General features: G+C 38.0%; 2 protein-coding genes across 12 annotated transcripts; one reads left to right on the top strand and one right to left on the bottom strand.

Moving 5' to 3' along the window:
• Nucleotides 1–57: 57 nt before the first annotated feature.
• LOC139934344 (uncharacterized) lies at nucleotides 58–2124 on the top strand. Its single transcript, XM_071928535.1, has 3 exons — nucleotides 58–469; nucleotides 869–1097; nucleotides 1845–2124. The coding sequence occupies exons 1-3, from the start codon at nucleotides 199–201 to the stop codon at nucleotides 2122–2124; spliced, it is 780 nt and encodes a 259-aa protein (XP_071784636.1). The 5' UTR covers nucleotides 58–198.
• A 1623-nt stretch (nucleotides 2125–3747) lies between these two features.
• Nucleotides 3748–20443, bottom strand: LOC139934342 (uncharacterized). 11 transcript variants are annotated; one of them, XM_071928524.1, is made up of 16 exons: nucleotides 20337–20443; nucleotides 19948–20010; nucleotides 18599–18885; nucleotides 15100–15161; nucleotides 14770–14799; nucleotides 13626–13784; nucleotides 12562–12688; nucleotides 12124–12260; nucleotides 11160–11223; nucleotides 10357–10789; nucleotides 9652–9697; nucleotides 9180–9239; nucleotides 8327–8810; nucleotides 7586–7747; nucleotides 6599–6754; nucleotides 3748–4082 (listed from the first exon to the last, which is right to left on the bottom strand). In XM_071928524.1, exons 2-16 carry the CDS (start codon nucleotides 19967–19969, stop codon nucleotides 3756–3758), a joined length of 2556 nt encoding a protein of 851 aa, XP_071784625.1. In that variant the 5' UTR covers nucleotides 19970–20010; nucleotides 20337–20443; the 3' UTR covers nucleotides 3748–3755. The 11 variants fall into 11 exon arrangements, with proteins under 11 accessions (XP_071784625.1, XP_071784624.1, XP_071784626.1 ...); XM_071928529.1 differs by lacking the exon at nucleotides 20337–20443 and adding an exon at nucleotides 5543–5643 and having other exon boundaries at nucleotides 3945–4082; nucleotides 19948–20287; XM_071928523.1 differs by lacking the exon at nucleotides 20337–20443 and having other exon boundaries at nucleotides 19948–20286.
• Nucleotides 20444–20900: the final 457 nt, after the last annotated feature.

Here is a 20900-nt window from a genome sequence, read left to right as displayed (position 1 = left end):
ATACGCCTATTGGTCAATAGTTGCGCGTTCTGCGTGCGCTCCTAAACAACGGGCGGATTACGGAGTGCTGTTTTCACAACGTCTTGGTAACTAAGAAGACGATCCGAAGTTAGTTAACTCCTTTCGCAATACTTTAGACAGTTTTATGATAAGAATAATATTTTTGTTGAAGACGTGAAAATGTGATTTGCCGACATCATGCCGTGGTGTATGGAGCAAGCTTTGAGTGTACAACCACCAGGCAAACACCGCCACCCAGACATACAGGCCGAGCTGAACAGACGCTATCTTAACACATGTGGACTAAAACTATGCGGCAAATCAAGGTCAAAATTACCGCCAATAAAGATCAAGATTTTCACCAAACTCTTGGAGAATTCACAACAAATGTTTGGTGATCCTGAAATGAAGCTTGCGTGCATGTACGATAGGTTGGTGCTTGCTGGGCGTGGCACCCCAGTTGATAAAGGTAGATATCAAATCAGGATTTCAATCTTCGGTTTTTGTCTTTTCTTTTAACAAAATAGTAGTGAACGCCACCCGCTAACCTTCTTGCCTTGGTTCAATAATATTACCAAAATGAAGAGCTTTGGAAAGTTGTATTCCAAAATGCATTCAGCTGTCAAACATTTTCTACTGATCAGTGAGGCCTTGAATTTCGTTCTTGAAAGAACACATTAATTTTCCCCTCGCGCTATTTATGTTCCACGAGGAACATGTAAATTTGTCTTGGAATTTTGCAAAAGAAAGGCACCGCAGCAAAATTACATGGCACTGTGGATGCCGTGGGTTAATTCAAGGCCTTATTATCCATTAATTGCTGTCTTCAAAGACATCAATTCTGAACCTAAAATCGACTCTCTCCCAGAGCTTTTGACGGCCCCTACGTGTTGCCGTTTCCACTGGCTCCAGTACCAGTCCGGTAAGCGGCAGCTCATCGGAGCAGTCATGCCGTATGAAGACCCATTTCAACCGCCGACACTAGCCTCGAAGACGCTGCGGAACATCGGTAAGGCGGACCAGCTGACCAGGCGGGTTCGCCATGATCTGAGAAACAATGCGAGGGTGCAGGCAACTATTGCAACAATAAATGTCAGGTATTATAGAATCGTCATGAATTCATACAAATTTCATAGTTGTGTCCCAAAACATCTGGCTTCTCTTGCCCAAAACAGTCTTCAATTTGACAATTTGGTATAAGAGTGCTACAGTAGTGCTACATTAATGATTCTGAACAAACAAAACACAGTTTCTGCCCAGGGCCCATGCATTTTTTACTCTTTTCGAGGGCACTTGTTGTTCATTTATTCATTTATCACAAACAAAATTGGGGCAGTAGGAAATTGGGGACTGGCTGAAACTCTGTGCATAATTATTTAGAACACCATTACATTTGTTCTAGAAACATTTCGGACCAAGTTGAGATGCGCTACTTAACACTTGCCTGGATTGCCTAGTAACGTTTCTTTTCTGCAAGAAGTTGACCATTTTACAGAGTAGTTACACTGCCCGTTCTTTTCAGAACTACCACAACTCATAGAGATTGTTCTCCTAGTGTGACCGCAAACCCTACCAGATTTTATTTCCACCATGCAAAGTTTGAAATCCTACTCCAAATTTGTTACTTTCCTAAAACCGTAGTTTCAAATCTTAAAAAGGAAGCGTTCATCTTAGTGGTCTAGTGGTAAGACGTCTGCTCTAGCAATGTAAAGGTCGTGGGTTCAAATCCCACCCAAGTGATTTGCCTGTGGATTTTTCCACAGAACTGTCGAATGTACCGAGTATACTGTGCTCAATAAACATGGATGTAAAGGTAAAACAAACATTGTTTTTTTTCTCTACAGATGGCACAATATGCGCAAAGACCCCGGCTACGACACCGAATCCTTGTACTCGACCCTCAGCCAATATGGCGACATTGTCAGTATCACCATGACTAGCCCTCTGAGTGCGAGGGTTGAATTCTGCCAACTCCAGGCAGCTTGTAACGTCGTGGAAGCCCACACTGTCGGCTATACACAAAACCCTCTATTGTGTTTGTGGTACCATAAATCCATGAAAAATAAAGCATTTTATGTGAAAAGAAGACACCTTCATGTAACTTGCGATCCATTTGCAACATGATTGTGTTTTGCCTCAATGACCTCAAAGGCACTGGACACTTTGGTAATTGTCAAAGACCAGTGTTCTGAAATGGTGTATCCCAACATATGCACAAATAACAAGTCTGTGAAACTTTTACTCAAAGTTGCAAGAGAATTTTTTTAAAGAAAAACACCCTTGTTGCATTACTTTGTGTGTGCTTTCAGATGCATATAAAAAGCTTCAGCTGAAGTCTTTTATTAGAGTGCGAAATTACCTCTTTCTCAAAAGGTATGTTACTTCAGAGGGAGCCGTTCCTCACAATGTTTTATACTACAAAAACAGCTCTCCATTGCTTGTTACCAAGTAAGTTTTTAAGCTAAAAACTATTTTGAGTACCAATCGTGTCCAGTGCCTGTAATGGCAAACTTAACTTCATTCACATGAAGGTGTTTTTTACCAAAACATGTTAAGATTGTATAATTTAAAAATAACAACCTTATTTAGATAATAGAAATGTTTTCTTTGTTACCATAAGTACAATTTATTTTACATTATTCATTAAAATACATGTTTTTGTGTTAAAAAATAACAACAACCGTCTACAAGAATATAGAGATTTAGAGTCAAGAATATAGGGGAGTTTTTTGTATAATTAAATAGAAAGTCTTGAAAAATCTTTGCATAAGAGATCCCTTAATTTTGATTCATTAGATATTAGTTTATAAAAATACTCTTTGGGGGTAGGAATCAAAATTCAATCAAAATTCAACTGCAAAACATTAAACCATTGCAGCTAATAAATGTAACATGTTAGAATAAACAAATATTTTTTTTAGTCTAAACATTATAAAACAGATGAAATGTCTGGACTGCCATTAACTGTTACCTCTGAAAACATTGGTTCAATAAGCCATTTGCAAGTAAAGATTTGAATAATGACTGGTAAAAAGACTTGCTTAGTTACAAGTTTAACTACTTCAAATGTTGAATACCTTTGGCTATGTAGACCAGTATCTATATCGTCAAATGGTTTAGGGCAGGCTGTAGCATAATTAAACTAAAAACCCAAATTCAAGCTCTAAACCAGCCAGTTCCCCTTTTTGTTTACAAACTGACATTTATTTATTTAAATAGCATCAAAGGCACAGATATCTGGTTATAAAAGTTAGAAAAAATACTTCATATTTAGAAAATGCATCACAACTTTTTCACACACCATGCAAACTCATATTTGTTTTACATCATGCAAATTCCAAACAAAATTAAGAGAAACAAAATGGACGGAATAATTTGTAATACTGCATGCTTTTGGGGGATCAAAGTGCAAATCCTTACTAAAGAAGATTTGCTGAGCAGCATTTTCTGCTTAACAGCTTTATGAAGTTGGACTTGGTTAATTTCGCTTCCCCTTGGTGGAAACCATCGGACATCTTTACATACATGAACTTTCGAATGTACTACAAGTTTTCGAATGTAAATGTACATCCCTTCTAGAATGCTGCCATGACAACAACACCGTCAAAGTTGCCCCTTTTCCAACTTGAAATGATGTCATGACATTGTCGTTTCATTGGAAGTTCCCTTTTCAAGGATGTCCATCCCAATTCAGAATGATGTCATAACATTGTCAATGCCATGTAAGTTACCCATCTACAGATGGACATCCCAATTCAGAATGCAATCATCGTCTGATTACTACTGGTCTTAATCTTAAGCACAGCTTTCTTCACAGCCTTTCTTGCCGTCTCAATCTCCGCAATGGTAATATGTCGACTCTGTACCATCCTCTTATGCAGTTTCAGGAAGAATGGTATATAAGTCAGGAACTCCATAAAGTCAATGGTACCGCTATCGTCAGCATCAATGGTGTTATGGACATGTTTGACAACCTCGGGATCGGTTCCACTCTCGATGTTACCCGAGAGTGCGATGCTCAGCATGATGTCTTCAAGAGTTAATCGGCCATCTGCGTCCTGATCAGTCACCTCAAATAACTCCTAGATCGGAAAATATAAATCTTAGTCAAGTCTCGAGCAGATTAGTTTATTATCAAGTAGATCATGCAATACACCTTTACACACAAGCCCTTTTCGCATTCCTGGGTAATAACGACCAGCCCTTTCACAATTTTATCGCTTTGGTCTACCCTTGCAAATGGACAAACATAAGGGAATAGCCAAACCTGCTTTGTGGTAAGCGGTAAAGCTTCCTTCTCAGCATTTGAAACAACACCAAGTGATCAGTGGCTATTTGATAATTTCCAAAATTCACTTTTTTGGGGAAAAAGGAATCACTTCAGTTTCTTATTCTGACAAAATCACTCAGGAACAAATAAACTTTCACTGAATAAACACAGGCCAATACTACCATTGAACAGTTTTTTCCCGTTCCTCAGAAGGATACATTTTGACAGGAATTTTAAGAGAAAGATATCATCACAACATGCGCTCTCTAAAAAATACAGCTTTTAAAGCAAAAATTGTGTCAGCATTAGCAACAGATTCAAATGAGCAGAGAAATGGAAAACAGCAATGTTACAAACGTCTAAAATCTAAAAAATGAATCACACCAGATAGCTTCACTACAGACTATAAAATCTACTCGAAACACTCCTTGACTGCTACAAATGATAAATCAAACTGCTACCAATGATTAATTATGGACCCAAGCTATGCGCATTTCTCAAACCATGGATACTGCTTCATTTATGTCAGCTAAACTTGATGGCTCTTGCAGTAGATAGAAGGCAGTGCCAAAGTTTGACAAAGTCACCATGAGAAAATGAATGAATAAACATATGAATAATTCATGAATATGGTAATAAATGACAAGGATGAGAATGGTATTAAAACAGAAGACACACCCTACCTCAGTGAGTCTTAAAAAGAAAATCTTATTTGGATCATGAAGAGGAATTGGAAACTTTGGAAATGAAATCTAAAATTGTTTAATGCATCAACATTTTTTTGTCTCCAGCCAAACATATCTGTTACTAACATATTTCCATGGTGTTTTTTGCAAACCTTCCAAGCACATCACAAAAACATCCAACAATGGATAACACCCAACAAAACTTGCTTCTTAAGTCTTCTGTTTGTTTGGGGTACTTGTTTGTTTGTTTGTTTGCTTGGGGTGTTTGTCTAGATGATCTTCCCAACAAGGAAAACCACAAAAGCTTCCACAAGGCCACATAAAACGCCAAGCTGGCAACAGCCAATCTCTCTCATACAAACATTGACTGAATAAAAAAAACCATTTAAGCCACATTTTAAGACTTTTCAGAAAATTGCAAAACTTGTTCAGTGTTGGATAAAATGAAACTTAATGATGAAAGAAAACATGACATGATGGGAAGATAGGGAAGAGCTAAATGACAATGTAAGGGCATTCAAACAAGATCAACCAATCAGATCAGCACACACAGGAAATTCAACCAATCAAAATGTGTCATCAATACCAAATCGATCACTACGTATCATCCTGATGTGTGTTGTCATGGCAACCGCTGGTCTCCATATTGTCCTTCTGTAATCTACTACGAGCGGATAGTAGCTTTCTCTGTCATGGTACAAGTGATTATAAGCAAACATGGTGAAATGCTACAATGTCCGAGTTACTTACTAAACCAAACATCTACGGTACTATGAATGAGGATTGACCAAAAGTACATGTGTGAATAATTTACATACTCAACTTACATGTATGATATCAATGAATAATAATTTATTGAGTGTTAAAAGGGACTAAAATCCAAATAATTACTGTGTACATGGATTGCTTGTTGTGCAAATGTGTGTCATGTTACGGGTGCATTACTCATGACATGGTCAAGAAGTATCTTCTCCTCGACAGCTTTATGAAATTGGGGCCAGTACGTCTATGGATGTCAACTCCAGGCATGCAACTGCACCAAGTTTGTCAACAAAAGAGAAGAAAGTTCCAGGCACAACAAAACTCTGTATAGTACAGTCCAATTCCAAAATAAGGAAATCAATGGGACTCTAGGTGGCAGCAGACTTACCAGGTAATCCACTATTATTGAAAATTGTGAGCGTGCTCAGAACTGCGTAAAAAATTGAAATCTACCCTGCAAGTCTATTGCCCCCTAGTGTTCAAATGTCTCCTCTTGATCAGCTCTAAGGTTGCATGCCTGTATGTTGTTCCTACAAGCCATTTTGAGGTATGGTGGACACATCACTGCTGCACTAGTTGGTTTGGGTAAATTTGTCTTTATGCACCCAATCCAAACCGTACACTCTTATTAATAAAGGCCCTTTTTGAAACCACGGCTTTGGCTTTGGATTTGGACTGAGCTCCGTTCTCTTGTCTGAAGCCCAGAGCGTGTATACGCAAAACACGCGCAATTGTCAAAACAACTGCCGGGGCCAGGCTAGCCTGAGCCGAATCAAAAGCCGAAGCCGTCGTAACGAAAAGAGCCATAGTTTCCACCATGCCTCAAAAAGGCTTATTCCCTTGACAAGAAAAATATCACAAACTTGGTACGATGTCCTACCTTGTATGCAGTGATGTGTTGAGCCAGCATCTCCAGATCTAGCTCTAGTGGAGCGTCTAGTGAATCAGTCACTCTGCCTGTCAGCTTGTCGTTCAGAGCAGCTACAATCACAAACTCACGCTGCTCTATCGTCTTGTCCTTGTTCAGGTCAAATACCTAGGGTGGTTGGTGTTCAAATATTAATGATATTTAGCCTTCAAGAAAGGGTCAAAACGTCAGGCAATTCACTATTTTTTGCAATTATACCATAGGTCCTTTTAGATGGTAAGCAGTTCGCAACAGTTTGCTAATTATATTTTCTCAATGTGAAGTGAGATTCATAGAGTATTTCTAAATCAGATTGCAGAAATGTATCTAAGCATAAGTTTGCAGGAAATGCTCCTAAGATACAGGATTCAAACTGCCTCTAGCAACTGGGTAAGCTCGGTGGTCAGTGGTAAAGGTATCTGCTCTAGAATAGCATAGGTCGTGGGTTGGAATCCCACCCTGTGGTTTATTTTTTTTAACAAGACTAAAAAAGTACTGGGAATATAAAAAGCAACGGTTTATTGAGAGACAAAAAAGGAAAAATAACACAAACATCTTTCTACAAATGTATACAACTGACCAACCCTCCTACAATAACGACCACAGTTTTGGGCCAAGTTTTGGGACACTAAACATACCCTCCCTCATTCCCCTGCTCCCCGCTCAACGTTCTTAACCCCAATTGGAGCGAAGACCGTGCAGGGAGAACCAACATTAAATGGGGGCTGGGGGGTAGGGGCCCACTGAGATAGGGCCAGGATTATAATAATTTTGGCCAGAAATTTTTGAGAAAATAAAAATAAAATAATACAGCATAAAAAGAAGGCTATAAAAAATTAAGAATGTACACACACAATGACGTTCATTGTTTGTAGAGAAGGGCGTAGGACGTAAACATAAAAAAAAAAAACTTTATGTGGAAATTTCCAGCTATCTGGGATTGCATGAATCAGTGAATACCTGCATGAAGGTCCGTGCAGTCTCTTTGTCTTTGCCTCTATACATCCTACTGAAGAGTTCCTGCAGCGAGATCACACCGTTTCCATCGGTGTCAAAATCCTCAAACTTCTTCTCAAACACTTCCTGCTGTCCACTACTGATGAAGTTGTAGATTTCAGCCATCTGAAAGGAAGTATCATGATTGAGCTTTGGCCATTGTATGCCCAAGGAGGTCTTGGAACCATAGGGGCTGGGTTGGGGTGAAAGTGGGCTACAAACAAGTGCCTCTAGGTTTAAGGTTCATTAATTGGCAACAGTATCAACAAATCAAAAGACATTTTCACTCAAGAGTGATCAGTAAGAATACCTTCAAGTGATACTTCTGTGTAAAAATAAATGTTTCTTTTATTATCCCAGGTACCCGTCAAGACTGTACGCCTCGTTTTTGAAAGGGCAAGGGCACCATGGCATTTTCTCAATGAGGAAATTGTAAATTTCTACTGGAGCATTTCAAGGGCACCAAGGCATTGACCAGGGAGCATGGAACAATCGCCTTCATTGTCTCTGTGAAGTATCAGGCCTGACACACTTTTCCCTTTGCAAAACTTTTGAGCCATTTTCAAAACTTAAGAAAACCTACCCTGTGACAAGGAATTTCAAGAAAAGACAGAACCCCCAAAACAACAAATCAATAAAACAAATTGTTGAGGAGAGTTTTGTTTTAAAACACAAAAATTGATTTGACTCTTTCCAAATCCATACCTTAGATTTTGCTTGAGACACCTTAGCGGATGATACAATAGTTTCCTCCGCCTTCTTGGCTGATTTCGCTCTCCTCTCCTCCTGCTTCTTCTCTCTCCTTCTCTCAATCTCCTTCAATTCTTCATCGCTCCTGACTTTCCCGAACACGTCCTCTCCATAATCCGCCGTCTCGCTGGCGCTATCGGTCTTCAACTCCTCCAGGTCCTGCCTAGACTCCTCAAGATGTCCGACCTTCTCCATCCCTCCTTTAAGAAGGCTGATCTTCTTGAGGTCGTCTTCCATCGCTGCGATCTGATCGTCACTGATTAGCATTTTCGTCAGAGCTTCTTCGGCCGTCATGTGGGTTGTGTCGTTGTCCTCGGGGTTCAGAGCCGAGTCCGCAGCTTGTGGGGGATTTTCGCTTGAGCTGTTGTCCTTAAAGTTACCAAACATATCCTCGATATCAGTATCTCCCGCCGCTGGGTTAAATTCTGTCAAGAAGGCACTAGATGAAGAAAATAAATATGATCGGTTTTAGAAATCAATGGAAGTCTTCTAAATGAGAGAACCAGCAATCTTTTTCTTTCATTATTACCTTGCAACTTCGACGACCAATTGAGTTCAAATTTTCCCAGGTTTGTTATTTTGTGCACATGTTGAGATACACCCAGTGAGAACACTGGTCTTCGACAATTACCAATAGTGTCCAGGTCTTTAAATAAAATGTGCAAGTCTCAAGTGTAGACCTCGAATAAACCAACAGCACCCACAGAAACTGCTGTGGTGCCCTGTGCTTTCTCATCTAGCAGGATTGAACAGAAAAAAATCAAAATTTCAAATCATACTTTATAATATATCTATTCCTTTAACTCACTCTTTTCCATTTAAAGGCTTCTTTTTCAAAATCCGCGAAATCTTGACATTTGGCATCATGCTGTAGAAACAATGCAAAAACACAAACAAAAACAATTAAACTTTGTTCTGATTATCCAATGTGACACAAAAACACAAGTGTCATCTCCAGGAATTTTTCTTTGGCATTCTGACACATCAGCGTTAACTAGGAAAGATTTGTTTTAAAATGATATAGAATACCAAGGGTCGATTAGTTACTAGTCCTAGGAGATATTTAAAACTTAAGGCTAGTCCCTAAGTTAGGACGAGTAACTTGTCCTAACTCGAGATAAGACTAGTCTTATAACTCTTGGTGAAATCCACCCCAAGGCACCTTCATTTTACATTCTGTAGGGCACAAGTTACTCAAGTCATCCGAGTTCTAAAAGCCTACAGTATTGTTTCTATTTTAACCTCACGATGCTTTGAGGAATTTGAGGAATTGGACTTACTTTTCAACTTCCCTTGTCTCTCCAGTTTCTTCTTCATTTTCTTGACCTGGTCAAAAAAAGACAAATGGCTGATTTTAGTGTTTAGAATCGTTCCAGATTGTACCAAATTGTTCAATTCAAACAGTAAGTTTACAAAACTGCAATGAAATTTTGTTTTGTTTTAGAAAAGTAAGCACTGCAATAATAAACGTGCAGGAAAAAAGTCATCATGCAAAAATCGAGATAGAAATGTGCTCATCAGGAGAATTTGTTTTAAAAGCATGCAGAGGTGTAGACGAAAGAAAGCTTGTGTCAAGGTGCACTCCAAACTGTTTATCACATCAGAATAGAGGAAAGATGTGCGGGCAGAGTTAGGTGCGTCTTAGAAGCTTCCATATTCAAGCATCAAGCAGACGAGCATGCGAACATACCAGCTGGATTTTTATCTGTTCTCACATCCTCATCTGCTTTAAAGAAGTTAGCGATACAATAATAAACGTGCAGTAAAGAAAGTCATCATGCAGAAATCCAGACGTAAATGTGCCTAGGAAAATCTTTCATAAAGCATGCAGAGGTGTAGAGACGAAAGAAGGCTTGAGTCAAGGTGCACTCCAAACTGTTAATCACGTCGGAGTAGAGGAAAGATGTGCGAAGAATTTGCCGTCTTAAAAGCTTCCAGATTCAAACATCAAGCAGAGGAGCATGCAACAGAATCGCTAAACATACCAACAGGTTCTTCATCTGTTTTCACTTCCTCATCTTCTTTATCAAGTCCCGGTTTTTCTTCTTCGACTGTAACGTTTTCCTCCACATGTTGAGCGTCAATGTTCTGGTTCTGCACTGACTCTATTTCTGAGCTAGGTATGACGCCATCATCAAGTGATGGAACAGCGCCCTCTATTGACGGCAGGACATCTGGTCTGTCGTCGTTGCATGTTTCCGAGCCTTTGTCTTCTGTGTTATTTTGATCCTTATGCTCAGAGTTATTGTCTTCTAATTGAGCTACCATCCCTTCCAACCTATCAATATCATTTGTTGATATTGGTACTGCTATAGCAACATCACCTTCATTTTCATTTGTTTCCGTGGTGATCTGAGATGTGTAGTTACCTTGGGTATCATCGTTCTGCTCTTGTGTTGGCGACGATATTTTCTTCTGCTTCAAAAAGAAAAAAAGTTAAGACAACTTAAATTATCACAAAACTTTCTTTAGAGGGGATTTTACCTTAAAATCATCCCAAAACAAATGGCAGATTTTTTAACAGAAAAATGTTTAAAAAAACTGGAAAATGGTATTGCAACTCAAAACACTTTTCACTTTTGACTGACCTACTTTTTCACTTTTATCGTGATACAGAAATGTTTATCAGTTTGATTTGATCTTGGGAATAATAAACTTTATATTAAAAATAGCAGGGTAGGTTAACATCCTCACACCATTAAACAATTTCACATTGTATTTAATGAAGTTGTTTTTCGAAAAGTAAATAACTCTTAAAAGAAAATGCTTATTTTGTCCTTTAATTTACCTGCCGGGTATAATGACCACTGTTGATCCTTCCTCCAAAACCACCATAGTAGCTCACTGGTGAACTATGCATATTCATGAAGTGAGGTTGGACCAATCAAGTTGCATGCAAATAAATGATATGGTAAAACATGCAAATGACATGCGATAATCTTTACAATTTTAATAATGCAGGATTTAAAGAAATGTGTTTGGGTAAGTGTGCTGCAAAGAATAGATACTTTGGTTGGTTTGTGGTAACATCACGGAATATTTAGTTGTGGGTGGTTGATAAGAATCGGTAGCTTTTAAAACAACTCAACATTCCGATCAGTATGCTCTGATCATCTTCTGATAGAAGCAATCTCCTGAAGACAATCAGACCACACTGATCGAAACCTTGAGTTGTTAATCAACCGGTTCTTCTCCGAAATCACCACAGCTTTTGGGAGAGATTATTACGTGGTGTTACGGCAAACCTTAATAGATTGAATTACCAGCATGCAAAGTTTAAAATCCTACTCATTATTTGGAAATGAAATTTGTTCAAGAGTCATTTTGAAGTGAGTTGAGATTGAGATAAATATGAGATAAAGAAAAACATCTGAACTGAAGCCCAATTCATAGTTAGTAAAGATGATGTCAAGGTTCAGAGACTCAATAAACAAAAGGCGGGAATAACTTAAACTATACAAAACATTTTCATATTGAGCTTAAAGTGACTAACTTTGGGTGAGTAAACTGGCCTTCTACAAAGAAAATAGTTTTGAGGTATTCTAGCCTAATTTTAGCCTTTGAGAAAGAGTCTATAGTGTCGAAACGTCGGGCCACTGTCTATTTTTTGCAATCTAGTCAAACTAAACTTACTAAACAACAATAAAGAAAGAACATACATCACATGCTTATAAGCTAATAACTGCTAAACATAACGGATGGTTTTGACATGAATTAACCTTTAACCTTTAACCTTTAACCTATGACCTTACCTTCCTCTCTTGGTTGACCTGGCTTTGGTGAGTTGTCTGAGTCGATCCATCTCTTCACTATCAACCAAGTAACGATTGAATAATGGGAGGCCGGAACCACACATGTGATACTTCCTGTCTTTACGGTGCGCCATTACCTGGCAACAAAAACAACAATAAGAAAACTTAGAAACCACTAAAGGGAACCATGAAAGAGTAGGGGTTAACCCAAGAGTTTCTTGTTCATAAAGCAAGCACCTTTGTTTAAAGGTTTCCTCAAACTTGCAAGCTACAGCGATAAAGTTCACCTTGGTTAACACATATCGGTGTGCGGTAAACTACTAATATGTTTAGTTCCAGACCCAGCAATATCTGATATCTTTTAACCTGCCCTGGGTACTTTTTAGCAAAATTCATGTCCCTACTGACCATGTTGACTGTTGAGAACCATAGACTTACCTCTGTTGATTTCCGAAGTGATTTGGTTTGAAGCAGCGCTATCCTCTCTTCCTCAAACCTCCGCACTTGATCATTTGAAGACGCGTTGCTAGACATTGGATGGAGGACATCTGCAGCTGACCTGCTTCTGTTTACAAACACAATACAAGAGTTCAAGTTTTGCAAAGTAATTAAAGGCAGTGGACACTATTGGTAATTACTCAAAATAATTGTTAGCATCAAACCTTACTTGGTAACGAGTAATGGGAGCTGTTGATTGTATAAAGGATTGTGAGAAATGGCTCCTTCTGAAGTAACGTAGTTTTCGAGAAAGAAGTCATTTTCCACGAATTTGATTTTGAGACCTCAGATTTAGAATTTGAGGTCTCAAAATCAAGCATCTGAAGGCACACAACTTCGTGACAAGGGTGTTTTTTATTTCATTCATATCTCGCAACTTCGACGACCGATTGAGCTCAAATTTTCACAGGTTTTTTTTTATGCATATGTTGAGATACACCAAGTGAGACGACCGGTCTTTGACAATTACCAATAGTGTCCAATGCCTTTAAGGTTTGCGGCGACACAAACACCATGTAAGAAATCTCTTTTGTGTGCGGCTCTGAGAAGACCCAGTTTTAGGATAACGATCATTTTATTAGCCACAATGAATTGGGACGGATTTGTTATAAACTACATCAAAAATGACAAAAAACATCACATAAACTACAAAACGTATAATTAACTTATTTGAATGAAATTGTAGCTGAGGTTTGAAAAAGTAAATGTTACTATTAAAAAATTGTCATTTATATTACAAGAAAAGAAATGGATTCTTGACAGTCAAAATCTTCAAAATATTATTATAGCTCTTTTTCGTAGGATATTTTTATTTTGCACTTATTGCATACTAAAAACCATACTTTAAATTTGATCTGTCACAGATTGTAGGGGTTTTCAAAACAATTTTTAAGCGAGAAACAATTCTTCATTAGAATGATGGACAGGGTGAAGCCACTCTCAAGCACAACCCTTTGCATTACACCCAAGTATTCAAAATATACAAAACGCTCAAGCCAATTTACCTTCTGTGTAGCTGTTGCTGCCCCACCCTGGACGTCCCAAGATATCGGTCAGAACAGACACTAACATTCTTCTTTCCTCTTGGGTTGGAGGCTGTAGACCCAAGGACCTCAGAACTTTGTACCTGGGGAAGAGGCAGCTGCTTCATCTTAGTTGTAGAACTATCGGATGCGGGGGGAAAAATGAAATATTTAAAACAATGAACATGAATTATTAAATAAAGCAAAGAAAATAAAAAATTCTAACAATAAACAGGCATGATATTTGATCCTTAGAAAAAAGAAGGACTATTTTATCAGCTACATAGTGTAGGCTTTAATAGACTTTCCATGCTGCATAATCACAATTTCTCTGTTTTTCCCAAGGGCAAAAAAACAAAATATAAAATTAGGAAAATTATCATGCCTAAGTTAGTATAAATCAACCTTCATAATTGATCAAATGAAAATCATAATTGAGGCATGAATGTCATTTGACATGCTCGTTAATAAAGCAAAGCGATTATTTTTTTTTAACTTTAAGCCCACAATTTAACTTCAGTTTGAAGACTAGTTTAGGCAAACATTTTAAATCTGGTTTGAAGTTAATACAGCTTTGATAAAGTAATGCAAAAAAAAATAATGGTCTGGGCCCAATTTCATAGAGCTGCTAAGCACACAAATTTTGCTAAGCATGAAATTTCTTCCTGGATAAAAACAAGACTACCAACCAAATTTCCATTTGTTGCATATTGCTTGTTACTGGCATTCAGCTGTTGTTTGCTCACACTGAAAGTCATGTGGAAATATGGTTGGTTATCCTGTTTTTATCGAGGCAGAAATTTTATGCTAAGCAGATTTTTGTGCTTAGCAGCTCTATGAAATTGGGCCCTGATGTTTCGACCTTATCAGAGTCTTTCTTGAAGCCTTCCGAGAAAGTCCTTATGGTTGGTAAGCAGTTTGCATAAATTATATTTTCTTATTTGGAACAAAATCTAAGACTTCAAGAACAAGTGGCTAGGATTTGAAGTAACATTTGAAAAGAAATCACTTCAGAGTACTCAAATTTATCTTCATGAATTGAAAACCCTTTGAAGTTGTCAAAAGATCCAAGAATTAATTCAAAAATGTGAAAAATAAATTGAAACTTTATGATGCATGCACTTACTAGAACGTCCATGGCACGCTTGCAGTGCAGCTTTGGGAGTAAGGCAGGAGGGAAAGATGAAGAAAACAAAATGAAAAAATATAATTACGAGGGAAAATGTAACAAAATAATGACAGCAATATGGCAAAATAAATGGTTAGCATAGGTTAGTTTGATCACAGTTTGCATGATTACAGCGAATAACGGAATGAGATTTAAAGGGATTATTAAGTTCGTCATGAAATGTAAGGAAAATGAAGTAAACATAGCATTTTTAGCTTCCTAACACCAGGGCCCAATTATAAACAGCTGCTAAGCGAAAATAAACAGAATACCAGTCATGGATTGTACCTTGCTGATGACAGAGATGTATCTATTCTGTGCTGTTGGCCTCTCAAACCTGATGCAGCATACTGTTAAAAAAAAGGATTTGAAAACATTATTCAAACTACAAAGCATTACCTTAAAATCAAACTACCAACTCAATGAAAGAAATATTTTAGTATTTAAGAGGGTATGCTTTTGGTAATTGTCAACTTCTTCAATAAAAGACCTGTGAAGATTTGGGCTCAATTGATCAGAATCAAAGTTTTAAAATGTAGTGACAGAAAGAAAGGAAAAAAAACCTTTTGCATAGAATTGTATGCTTTTAGATGCCTCAGACAGGTTTCAGGCTTAATGAAGTCTTTCTCAGATTCAAATTTGGGGGTGAAAAATTACCTCTTTCTCTATATCCACATACTTCTGTGGGGGTCGTTGGTATACCAAAAAGTATGACTATGAAATGAAAACTTACTTGGTAAGGAGCCAGTGGAGCACTGGAGAGCTTTCGTTATTATAAAAACATTATTAGAAACAGACACACTTTGAAAATTGTTTCAACTTCAGAAACCCAATCCTTAATAGGATGTCACGCTGTAGTTAACTTCCGAAATGAAAACCCTGTAGATTAATCCAACCTTTTCATAAAGTTGGTGTCTAGACGTCAATTGCTCTGCCATCAGAAAACCAAGCTTCCGAACGAAGGTCGACCGCGTTTGCTGGCTATATCCTGAAGGTGCATCAACGCTGACCAGCGAGGGCGCTGCATGGGATCGGGCAGCAGACTGTGCCCTCGGTGGATGTACTGATGGCAGTTTGGGTGATGTTGTTCCTGACGGTAATGACATGATTCATTAATGCAACTGCAGTTTCTAAAACATGAATGTTCCTGGGGGACTGCTAGCCTTTATGATGTAGTTAAAATTTTTGGCGGTGCGGATGAGAAACCGAAATGTAGAAAATCAGCTGCCAAATTACATATGCATATATTGCACAACGTGGGAAACTAATGTATCCAATTATATACAGTCACTTAGTGAGTTTCACTTTTTGAGGTTAACGCTGTTATCGATGAAGGTCTCTACTGTACACACTCACTTTGTAAGTAATTCCACCATGGTAAATCCTGCATTTCCAAACCACACACATACGTGTACAGCGTAATCACTCCTGCATTAAATATGATCAGTTCCAACTTGAACCGAGGAGAAATCCTATACTTTATGAAGACACAATGATGCAGCTTCTAAAACTTCATTGTTACTTATCATCCAGCTAACAATAAAACAAGGTCAGTTACGTGATCCTTCGTGACCTTCTAAATACTGTGGTAGTTCAAGAATTCAATCTTTCTTCCTGACCCAAGTTTAAGACTCCAAAATTGAATCCAGAAGTTCCTCACAAACTTATTTCACTGCGTCCTTTTCTGTCTGCAACTGATGCAATGATTGATACATCTCAAAGAAACCATTCCTCCAATCTCAACATTTTGATATTTCCTTTGGATATGCAGAAGTCCTAAGATGTTTGATAAGTATCCTCAGTGTCAGTTCTCAAAATTCCAAAGGAGATGGTTTTCAACATTCCAATTTGCCCCAACCTATTTCAGTGACTAGCCAGTACATATGTAAGGAACAGTTAGCTTGTCATTTCACTAGTCCGTCAGCTTTTTCACAAGTCAATATTTCAACTAGAAACGGTGAAGCTTTTCAACACTGAAGTGTTCAGCCGGACCACCTGGAGTGAATTCTGACTGGTTCTTGTAGGGTTTTCACTGGCCTTCAACCAGAGGACCACAGTTAAAGTGCTGCCACAGTCAAACAAATGGTACAGTGTTTCTATCATCCAGTACAAACCCCAATGGTGAAAAACACACGCCCCCAAATCCTGTTAGCGCCAACAATGCTGAAAAAAATTAACTGTACACCAGGCACTTGATCCTTTCATAAAACCTAAAGCAACATCTCACTCCTGTGTTCTTTTGATTTACAAGCTTAGAAAGCAGACTCAAACATAGCAACATGCAGTGAATCTACAAAATCAATAACAGACAGCAATTGGCGTGCTGCTTTGTTGTACTGGTCACTTCCCTACAGAAAGACAAACACTTCCATCACATGAAGTCCTTTCATGTTTTCAATAGACTCCAACACACATTACGTCGATTCACATGTAAATGAGCTGTTTTACAGTAAAGAGGCAGGGTAAAAAGTCAATATTTAGTGCCGAGGGTCCAAAGCTGCCAAGGTTTTCAGGTTTTTGTCTTCTCTGTTGAGTCTCGTGGAAAAGAAAACATTCTCTTTTCAGTTTAAACCTTTGAAGGGTTTCTATTTTGGAATATTTGTCAAGGTATTAAGTATCACTGGTCGGTCTAGTGTTACTATTTGGATAATTGGGTATTTTGAGAAGAGAAGACCAGAGTAGAGTAAACAAAACTATTACCATAACTTTTGATGAGTCTTAAAACTTTGTACTAAAGAGAACTGCATCACTGTTTAACCTGTTGAAACTGATTAATGGGGAATCTCAATAAACAATAACAATGGAGACAATCCACCCTGCTGGGTGTTCAAGGTGCTTTAAACCAAAATCAACTGAAATGAGTCCTTGAAAACCTGTGACATAAGATAAGTTTTTAAAAGTGATTTAAATATTACAAAGACAAGCTCATGTAAAGATTAAGGGGTAGAGAGTTCCAGATGACTCCATTACTTAAGCTAAGCTACTCTTTTCTCAAACTACGATAATGTATTTCTGAACACCAAATAAGTTCACAGTTGACAATGCTTGTTCAAACTGAAGTTCATTTTTTTTATCAAGCGTTTAAACAACCAAGCAGCAATCAAAGTTGACAAGCACTTGATTGTTGCTAACCAACCTGCCACTCCCAGGAAAGAGGTGTTTGGTATTAGAACAAACCTATTTAAGTCACACTCAAAAGCTGTTTTGAGCAAACCGATAAAGTGCTTCAGAAGGTCAGACTATCAAAACTTTTAACTTTATTTTTAACGAGACAAAAGAAACCACTACAAGGCCAAGAAAACCCCCCAAACATGTTTAGCATCTGGGTTCCTGAAAAAAAGATATCTGCAAATTCTTTTTAAAATTCCAAACAAGCATTTGTTTAAACTGTTCAACACTAAGGAAAGAACGGGTTAAACAAGACATTTAACATTTTAACAGTAGTTAATTAGTAGTTTGTTCAGTATTAAAACCCTGCTGTAAGCACATTCACAAGAAAGAATTGTAATAACGATCTGCTTTTAACCGTGAAGCCGGCACAAGCCAAGCTCTAATTTGTAAGTATTTTTTATTTTGATATATCATTAATTGAATTGGTAAATACAAAAAAAAAAAACCCATGCAACCCCAAAAAGGAAGCCAGCGGGGAAAGATTATGTTTTTTTACAATTCCAACAAATTCTTCCGAACAACCTTCAATTAGAGTGAGGGGCTTACTAAATTAGACATTAATTTGTCTATGTTAGATTCGTTAAATGCGAAATTAATTAACAGTTCTAACACTTACAAAACCATCTCCAAATTCAACCGCACTGCTGGACGCTTGGCCACCGATCTTTGGAAACGACTCGTCAAACATTATCTCTGTTGCAAGAGGTGTCCTCCCACTTCTAGAGGTACTATGGGGAGTCTTTGAAGCTTGTAACGCCCCATGGCCTGTGCTCGACCGAAACGGTAAGAGCACTGGGTCAATCTTGAGAAGGCCATAATGCTGGTGCACATGAGAATCCAGACGGAAGCTTCTTAAACCGGGAGCGATAAGCTTTTTGAAAAGTTTGTCCGCTTCATGGAGCTCTGAAAAAAAGTTTTTCAAAGTTTAGTTTGTTATATTTGTAATTACCTCGAATCCTTAGCAAATAAGGCAACCTTAAAAATTTAAATTAAAAAAAACCCTTGGGAAATAAAAAATACTTTATGCCTATGGCACCCAAAACTAATGTTTATAATAGTGTAGATAAAACGTGTTACTTTCTCCGGAGTCTTGGTTGCAGTAATCATACCCCGCCCTCAGTCCTCCCAATTGTTGTAGTTTTACTCAAAGATTAACAGATACATTACGAGTGCTAGTGGTAATAATTAATATGACGTTGTTACGAATGCATAGAACAAAGATACTCCTACCTAGTAGAATTAAGAGGTTCGTTCCGCTATCGTCTCCACGTTGCTTTGGCAAAGCTACCTTTTTGTTTCCTTAACATGAACCTATTTGTTTAGCTTACTTAGTTTGTCTTATGTAAGGAACTTTTTATTTATAAACTTTTTAGTACTAACAAATTTTAATCATAGTGCCAGCCGTTGCCAGGGTAGCATTAGAGGCAGGCCTGATACTTCACGGAGGCAACGTTGCCCCTTGCCATTGCCTCGGTGCCCTTGAAGTTGAAATGATCCAGTAGAAATTTACAATTTCCCTCAAAGGGTGCCCTTTACCAAGGAGAAAATGCCTTGGTGCCCTTGCCCTTTAAAAAACGAAGCATACAGGCCTGTAGAGTAGAGGGTTCGCACTACTAGACACTAGAGCTGATTTTATGAAAAAATAAATAAAAACCTTAAAAAGCAGCAGACAACACTCAACTAGTTTAGATAATTTGCTGCCAAAAATCACAAATTATAATTTCATAAGCAGGGAAACACAAACAGTCAAAAAATGTATATATGCGACATGTTCTGTTTATGGTATCCTTGTTCTGGCATTCTACAAGGCTCAATAGTTTTATGCTTAACTACTTTTAGTGCTTAAAAGATTAACCCTTCCTCTATGATTAATAATATAAAACTAGCTCTTGCCATTGGTCTATATTGGATTGGGCCCTCGGCCTCGGGCTAGCTAGCTAGCTTTATCTTTGACTTTAGTCTTACCTTTTTTATTGTCAGAGATCATTGTTCTTGTCCAAGTCACTGAACAGCTTGATTGAATTCATTCTATACATTCACACATTCACATTGATTGAACATTTCTTCTGGTGAGTTGTCAAGAATCGCTAGAAATAATCGAAACTATCATGGTCATTTTAACGGTGATCTCTTTCGTGTAATTGTTGTTTCCATTTTGCAACAATTCACTGGTGCACTGTCGATTGTTAGTTACGCAAGCTACTTAGATTACAATGTAACCAGCGAAACTACCACACTGTACACATACACCGATTGTAAAAAATTGCTTGAAACCAACTTGCAAACTCGGCATATAATTTCACATTTATACAGGTTGTTTTCCTTAGGTAAGCGAAATATTAAGTTGCGCTTACATTTCAGCTATCACTTGAAGCATGATTTATTTAAAATGAATTAGTTTCTGTCTCGTTTTAGAGATTTTAAAGTGAAGACCTTGAAAATGAAATAGCTGTGTGCCAACTGCACACACGCAAATAACCTCTGACCTTCATCCGTACCCATGTGTGACGTCATTTTGTAAACTACTTGTTGCTATGCTGTATCTTGGAGCCAATATTGACTGTGCATAATTCTGTTTGATCTATAATTTATTTGTAGTTGATACAATTAATGGTCATTCTGTGAATAAGTTTGATCATTCTATTACAAGCTGTAAAAACAACAATGTCTTGTGAGAAACAAGGATGTCTTGTGAGTAATGAAACCCAGGTCACAGGAGCTCGGGACTTGGGCAGGGGATATATCATAGCCATAGGGACCGGCCAAACAAAAGTGGGGTGGGGCTGATGGGTAATTGCAGTGAAACTAACCCAGGACTGGAATTTCATCTTTTTGAGGGCAAGGCAATTTTCATTTTGCAAAGGGCACTTCCGTTGGAAAATCTAAAAGTCTATAGGAAACTTATGACAGGGCGACAA

The sequence above is a fragment of the Asterias amurensis genome, chromosome 3 (genome assembly GCF_032118995.1).
Source record: "Asterias amurensis chromosome 3, ASM3211899v1".
NCBI lineage: Eukaryota > Metazoa > Echinodermata > Asteroidea > Forcipulatida > Asteriidae > Asterias > Asterias amurensis.
The sequence above is the reverse complement of the archived record's forward strand: the minus strand, read 5'-3'. Positions and strand labels throughout refer to the sequence as shown.

Excerpts from the sequence above, each read along its gene's own strand:
- LOC139934344 (XM_071928535.1), top strand. The coding sequence starts at position 199 with ATGCCGTGGTGTATGGAGCAAGCTTTGAGTGTACAACCACCAGGCAAA. Across the intron at positions 470-868 it reads TGGCACCCCAGTTGATAAAG|AGCTTTTGACGGCCCCTACG; the intron begins GTAGATATCAAA and ends ACTCTCTCCCAG. Across the intron at positions 1,098-1,844 it reads ATTGCAACAATAAATGTCAG|ATGGCACAATATGCGCAAAG; the intron begins GTATTATAGAAT and ends TTTTCTCTACAG.
- LOC139934342 (XM_071928524.1), bottom strand. The coding sequence starts at position 19,969 with ATGATCTCTGACAATAAAAAAG. Across the intron at positions 10,790-11,159 it reads GTGGTCATTATACCCGGCAG|CAGAAGAAAATATCGTCGCC; the intron begins GTAAATTAAAGG and ends TTCTTTTTGAAG. Across the intron at positions 9,240-9,651 it reads GAGACAAGGGAAGTTGAAAA|CATGATGCCAAATGTCAAGA; the intron begins GTAAGTCCAATT and ends TTGTTTCTACAG.